General features: G+C 42.2%; 1 protein-coding gene across 1 annotated transcript; it reads right to left on the bottom strand.

The window, feature by feature from the left end:
- Nucleotides 1–5,130: 5,130 nt before the first annotated feature.
- On the bottom strand, nucleotides 5,131–7,439 carry LOC119282207 (CASP-like protein 5B3). Its single transcript, XM_037562518.1, has 3 exons — nucleotides 7,169–7,439; nucleotides 5,976–6,108; nucleotides 5,131–5,501 (listed from the first exon to the last, which is right to left on the bottom strand). Exons 1-3 carry the CDS (start codon nucleotides 7,297–7,299, stop codon nucleotides 5,298–5,300), a joined length of 468 nt encoding a protein of 155 aa, XP_037418415.1. The 5' UTR covers nucleotides 7,300–7,439; the 3' UTR covers nucleotides 5,131–5,297.
- Nucleotides 7,440–7,738: the final 299 nt, after the last annotated feature.

Here is a 7,738-nt window from a genome sequence, read left to right on the forward strand (position 1 = left end):
AACTGTGCCGACAAAAACCCCCAGTTGCATGTCGAGGGTCTAATTGCAACTAATATGAGACAAGAACAGAAAACAAAACCCCCCAGTTGCGAGTCGAGGGTGGACTTGCAACTAGGGAAACTATAGAAGTACACCCTCCCGAGTTGCGAGTACATGGTTGCAACAAGGGCAATTACAAACTACATCCCTCGAGTTGCAAGTCAGGGTGGACTTGTAACAGGTGAAAACAAACAAGAAACAACACCCTCTCGAGTTGCGAGTACATGGTTGACTTGCAACTGGGGCGATTACAAACTACATACCTCGACGTGCAAGTCAGGGGTGGACTTGCAACTGGGGTGAAAACAAAACAACACCCTCCCAAGTTGCGAGTTGTGGGTGGACTTGCAACTGGCCGACAGAAACCCCTAGTTGCATGTTGAGGGTCTAATTGCAACTACTATAAAACAAGAACAAAAAACACCCTCCCCCCCGGAGTTGCGAGTTGATGGTGGACGTGCAACTAGGGAAACTACAAAACTACACCCTCCGTAAGTCGGGAATGGACTTGTAACTAGGACGACAACATACTACGAGCTCAGTTGCGAGTCGAGAGTGGACTCGCAACTAAGATAAAAAAAACAAAATAGAGGCCCAGTTGCGAGTTGACGATGGACTTGCAACTAGAACAACAACAAACTATGGGCATTACCCGCAAAAAAAAATATGGGCCTAGTTAGAGTCGGGGGTGAACTTACAACTTTGACAACAACAAAAGTATGAACCTAGTTGCGAGTCGAGGATGGATCTGCAATTAGGACAACGATGAAACAGTGCACCCAGTTGTGAGTAAATGGTCGGCCTACAACTGGGATAAACAAACTATGGACCCAGTTGCGAGTCAAAGGTGGACTTGCAACTTGAGTGTAAAATAAAATACTCCCTCCGTTCGGAATTACTTGTCTCGGAAATGAATGTATCTAGAAATAAAATACATCTAGATACATCCATTTCTACGACAAGTAATTCTAAACGGAGGGAGTACATGTTTAGTTGCGAGTCGAGGGTGGGCTTGCAATAGGGAGAACTATGAGGCCAGTTGCGAGTCGAAGATGGACTTGCAACTGACACAACTACGAAACTACGAACCCAGTTGCGAGTCAAGGGTCGACATGCAATTGGGATCAAACAAACTACAATCCCAGTTGCGAGTCAAGGCTGAACTTGCAACTAAGATGAAAGACAAAACACAGGCTAAGTTGCAAGTCAAGGGTGGGCTTCCAAGGAGGATAAAACAAACTGTCGGCCTAGCTACTTGCGAATCATTGGTGGACTTGTAACTGGGACAACTGTACAAAACTATGATATGAGTTGCGAGTCAACGGTGAGTTTGTAACTGGGACAACTACAAACTGTGAGGTTAATTGCGAGTCAAGGGTAGACTTGCAACTTGGATAAAAAAACAAACCACATGCCCAATTACGAGTCAATGGTGAGCTTGCAACTGGGACAACTACACAAAACTACGATACGATTTGTGAGTAGAGGGTGGATTTGCAACTATAACAATTACAAACTATGAGCCGAGTGACAAGTAAAAGATGGACTTGCAACCAGGATGAAAAACAAAATATGGACCGAGTTAAGAGTCTGAAGGTAGACTTGCAACCGGGACAAGCGCATAACCTACCTCTTTGATTTCCACGACATTGCCAAATGACATGGGCACACAAGAACGCGTGCGGAAAAATGCCCAATAAAAACATATGTACAACACGGACGGGACGACAAACGAACAAAAGGTAACAACGCGGTAGAAGAATACATCGGCCGACATGCGAGATTAAAAATTTGCACTAAATTACAACACCAAGATCCGATGGATAACAACTCAGATGAAACATTGCTAATTTTATCTTGATAAAGCTTAGAAGAAATGGGAGACAATGTGAAAATGAACAGAGAAGGTAACAACTGCAATAGGCCTTCGCTTTTCTTGTCTCTTCTAATTCTACGCCTTGGCCTAGAAACAAGGTAGCGAAATGGCTTGTCAGCACAACACGATAATGTGCCGAAAAGTGTGGAGCCAAACTGACCAACAAAAGGATGCGACAAACAAAACATCGACCAACAAGGCGGGGACAACCCTTGCATAAAAATTACAAAAACTAAATCAACCGGTAAAAAACTTGGATGAGACATCATAAAAAAATCATCTAATGTGATTTTGTAATTTAGTATAAAATTTTCGACTGGACAAATGGAGGACAAAAAGCCACAACATCCATCAGACAAAACAAATTATATGAACAGTACAACAATTAATCATGTGGAGAGAATTAGCAAATAGTCGATCTGATTTGTACAAAAAAAATTCCAGAAATTATACAATTTTCTTTTACAAAATCACGAACCACTCACATATTTTTTAGGTGGTCGAACAACTCACATGGATGTGAAAAGGTTGGGGGACAAAGAAAAAACAGGCCCAAACACTGACACAGGGAACACATGCCAGCAAACAACGACTAAGGACATAATGGGCCCAAGAAAACACAACAGCAATGTGAGCACAACGGAGACGGCAACTGCGTGAGCACATTTCCGTCAAAAGAAAAAAACCACACGAGCACATAATGGACGCGGCAAACTACAGGAATCAAGGGCTCGCATGAAAAAAAAAGACTGCTGATCAAATGGCGAGGGACTTATATGTGAGACACCAACAAAAATCACGAGTTTTTGAAAAAGGCGAAAACAAAAATAAAAACAAAAAAACAAAAAAAGAAGACAAAAAAAGGGCTGAAAGCTTCTCCAAAAACTAGTAAAAAAGTCTTTTATGTGTCAGCTCATTCATACATGTTCGCTCCTGGGAGACAAAAAACAAAACAATAGGCAGGTAGCAGGAAATTATACAAGGACATAGAACGACTAGACAAACTTTCCTCTATAAAAAAACAATTCTTGTTTTCCCTGGCTGAAAGCCCACAAAGAACAAAAACGGGGGACCCATAAATAAAAAAAGCCAACAATGGGCAGGCGAGACAAGAGGCCACAGCTGGCATGTGCAGTGTCTAAAAAAACAAAAAAGCCCACGACAGGCAGGCGGGACGTACACAGGAAACGGGCTGCCGCGCGCGACCCCAGCGACCGCGAGCGAGCCGAACAAACTGCGCGAATCTTAAACACAAAATAAGATCTGACGGCCCTAGACTTAGGGGGTGTTTGTTTCCAGGGACTTTTTGGTGTAAGGACTAGAAAAAGTCTCTAGCAAACCAAACAGGGTGAAACTTTTTTGGGACTTTTTGCTAAAAGTCCTTAGAAGCACCTCCTTGAGAGTCTTTTTCAAAAAGTCTCAGGGACTAGAAAAAGTCCTAAGACTAGAGAAACAAACACCACCTTAGATGTGAGATAGCTATTTTACATCTAGATGTGAAATAGCAAACCTGTTTCACAAACACCAGTGAAAACCCATACCAGTCACCGAAGCCCCGCCAAATGCGGCCCACACGTCATGCATACAAGAGTGAAATGCATAAGTTAAAAACGACGGACGGCTGAGCCTTTGACAGCGCTGTAAAAAGTACAGGCGCTAGTAGATCGTGCGAACCGGACGAAACAGCGAACGCAAATCGCTCGGAATGGCGGGTTGGTTAGCGTCCTTTATATGTTCCATGCAGCTGTGATTGAGGATTCGAAACTTCAGCTGAAACTTTGGTTCACGAAACATGAAATCATGTACTGTAGTTGTAGTGCCCCAGTTCTGTTGCACATGAACTAGCCAAGCTAGGCCGAATGTATCTTCCAAACCACTTCATTGAGTGGGAAACTGATGTACCGGCCGATGTGGTCACATGTGCTTTGGGTGATCTACCCAGCACCGTTAAGTAATACAAGCGTTGCTTGATCTCAAAAAAAAAAAGTTACCTTCTTTTTGCTTCTTCAAGTAGTATACCACTAACCAACTAAAGCTTGTATGGTTTCTTTTTTGGGGTTTTTGGTTTGTCCGGTTTCTTCTATATTTTTCACTTTTTTCAGTTTACATTATTTTTTAAATTCGTGAACTATTTTTAAATGGTAAACTTTTTTAAATCTGTGAACTTTTCAAATTCGTAAACAAAATTGAAAATTGATGATTTTTTTAAATATATGCATTTTCTTTTCAAATCCATGAACACTTTTCAACTTTTATAAATTATTTTTCAAGGCACATGAATTTTGTTCAGAATCATTAATCTTTTTAAATAAAATCTATGAACTTTATCCAAATCCGCGAACACTTGGGCCGGCCAAACAGGCGTACGACAGGAGCGACGCCGTCGCCTAGTTGGGCCAACACCTAAGCATTTTTTTCTTCTTCTTTTTTATTTTTATTTTGTTCTTTCTTTAATTCCAACTCTCCTTTCTGAACTTTTTTTTTCTGAAACCTGCTCAAAAATATGACATATTGTTTGGAACACCAAAATACTATTCTTCTTTTCAAATATTGTTTACAATTTTAAAGAATTGGAATTTATAAAAATGCTCTTCTTTTCAAATTTTTATTCATGAATTTTAGAAATATTTGTGTTTCAAAAAGGTTGATACTTTTTTTAAACAGTACATGTTTTGTAATTTGTGTTCAACATCAATTGTTGGGAATTTGTTAACATTTGCTGGACCGAGTAGTAATTTATATTGTCACCAACATGTCCTTTTTAGACTGCCGATGAACTGCATGCATGAAAGAGCTGTTTGATTTTTCAATATGCTTTCAAATAAATCTAGTACGTCTTTATCAGTTTAAGATTGTGCAGGCCTTGAATACCTTTATGCTGGGAATTATATTAATCGACGAAGTTGCTATACTGTTTTTAATGGATGTTGTTGCAAACTAGTACGATCTAAACTTTTCTGTCAATGAATATATATTGCTTACTTCTGAATTTATGAACCAGGTTGAAACTATAGAGCAGGGCAAAGACTAAACTGAACCTCCTTCCAAAAATGTGTTCGACTCATTTTTTTGGTGAAGAGATATAAAATTCCATTGCACAATAACCAGAGCATTTTTCGGGTACCTTCGATGGCGAGTTATCTCCATATATGCTACTCTTAATATTAATGAATCCCACATCATCAAGTAGTAACTATTCCACCACAAGGCGCTCATAACCAACTCCCAGAATAAAGATGAGCTACTATCAAACAGACAATCCATCGATCCAACAAGGGATGAAATCTAGCAAGTGTCCCGAGCACATTTCAACCAATTTACTCTCCTGAGTCCTGACTGACAATTAGCATGACGTGACGGCGATTATGAGCACGTGAGATCACTAAAAGAGCGAAACCAGTAGCCAGAACCCGGAGAAAGAAGATGCAGCTTGCAGCAACCACGTGATGAACGCCAGGACGACCGAAAGCGCGAACTGCCGGCAGGCCAGCCGCGGGTATGCCTCGCAGAAGTGCGCATCCCACATGAAGAAAATTGTCAGGCTCGCAGAGGAACAGGCTCCTGAGAACATGAAAATCGCCACGACCTGGAATGTATTCACAATTGATGTTTTCACTCAGATTGACCTTTGCTAGTTCAAGATTCCAAGAACTGCTCCAGTAAAAAAATTGATTTCACAGGGTATCTGGGCTGTGCTTGTGAGATGCAATGACAGCCATTAGTTCTTAATAACAGGAAAAAAAAAGAACCTTTGATAAACTATACCGTTGGTTGACCAAAAAGTCATGCAAAGCATATTGGCTGTTAAAATTTATTGCTCAAATGGACAATTCATCGGCAAAGTTTGATGGAGCGCTTGTGCAAACAAATCTCTTTAAGGCTTAGAGGGAGGCAGAACAAGAAATTTGGCCAATAGAAAAGCATGAGTTGCACTTATCCGGAATTTCCTTTATCATAAGAACCAATGAGAAAAAATCTGGGTTCAATTGCCTCAGTGCATTACTTCAGTTAATTCAGACGTAGCTCGTGGACAATAGAAGAGACAAAGTGAACGGCTTACCCAATCAACCATAACAATGATGAATAGATTATCCCGGGTGTGAAGATCCTTTTTATTCCTTAGAGCAAAGATATCCTTACAAGCAAGGCCCAAACTCCACATAATCTGCAGGATCAACGCTAGATTCATGTAGCTGAAATGAAGGGACACCAGAATTACACTCGTTAGATGATGTCGACAAAACATAATTGTGTTCCTGCCCAAGCAGTTCTGAAGAGTAGTCAAGAATTGAAGACTTTATGCAGTTCATAGTCTCAATGACATGAACTTGATGCGAAAAATATAAATAGTTGGCACACACCATCACAGAGTCAAGACATGTATGTTGACCTATAAACTTAACTTTTAACAATTCTAAAAAATATTAAACTGTGGGTTAAATGAAAAACGTATGGCTTCGTTACACATACAGAAAAGAAAATATGTCCAATATTCCGATTCCATTTTTGAACAAGTATGGTGTTCACTCCGTCCTGCAGGGAATTGAGCTTGGAACTAATCCCGGCCCCAGAACATCCCAGGTCCGAGTACTCCCTGACTACATCACACCAAGTGAAGGTTCACACAGAAACATTCTAGGGACAGATAAATTACCAGCATTTTGTGTATGAAATGGTTCCAACTTCCAAGCACATGATAAGGTTTCTGTTCCTTTCCTTTCCAGATCAGGAAAGAACACGACGATGACTGTAAGGGGCTGCTAAGATTTATGGTTGTCCCCGTAGTTGAGGTATCAAAAATTCTTTAATTAATCTGTCAACTGGTTCAAGCATTTTGTACATTGCAGTCGCATATGAGTTATCTTCCTATAATTGATTTGCTTTTTCAATGCCAAGGAGATTTAGCAGAGCATTCAGAATCCTTTGCAGACAAAAGAGTAATGACCAGGTTTTCACTCCAGAAAAAGGCATCACGCTGCTTGGAAGGCGTTAAATCTGCCTCATCTGAGTTCTCTTAAACAAGGGTTGATAATGTTTTCTCGGGAAATTGTAGGATTCTAAGTTTTAATAGGCCTAGAAACTTAGGGCTTCACACCGGCCTGTGTCCTCCAAAAACAGATCGAACGCAACAGACACTCACATGAGTGATTGCTCATGAATTTGCAAGAAAACACACAAAGGGCATTCTAAGGAAGAAAGAGAAATAGCATTTGCGGGGAATGGAATTAGTAGTAGGGTGAGGGGAGGGAGTACAAGAAGGCGCTGTAGTTGGAGTAGCCGAAGCCGGAGACCAACGAGAAGACGGAGGCGGCGGCGCAGAGGCACTGCGACAGCCGCAGCGCCATGCCGCTCCATGTCCCCGGGCTCCCCGCTACGCGCTTCATCCCCTGCCTGCCTGCCTGCCTGCCTGGGCTCTGCTCTGCTCGCTGCGGAGAGGTGAGGCGGAGAAGCCGATGGCCTGGATAGCTCGCTGGACAGGATCTGTGGCAGTTGCTGTGTGCGCTTAGCTCGTGTGGGAGGGATGGGAAAGGTGATGGCTATGATGAGCGGGAGGTGGCTGTAGCACTTGTTACTATGTGCGCAGTGCGCTTGCGGCCCGGCACGGCACGGCCCATCCTAATCGTGCCAGGCACGGCCCGGCCCGCCAAGCCACGATTATTATACGGGCCGTGCCGTGCCGGCCCGCGTGCTGCAGCCTGCAGCCCAGGCACGGCCCAGTTAGTAAACGGGCCGGCACGTTGGCCCGTTTAGCGCGGTGGGCTGCATAATTTTAGCCTATTATTTGACGCACTGAGCGTTTTTTAGCCTATTTTTACAGGTTGG

Source organism: Triticum dicoccoides, chromosome 3B, assembly GCF_002162155.2.
Source record: "Triticum dicoccoides isolate Atlit2015 ecotype Zavitan chromosome 3B, WEW_v2.0, whole genome shotgun sequence".
Classification (NCBI taxonomy): domain Eukaryota; kingdom Viridiplantae; phylum Streptophyta; class Magnoliopsida; order Poales; family Poaceae; genus Triticum; species Triticum dicoccoides.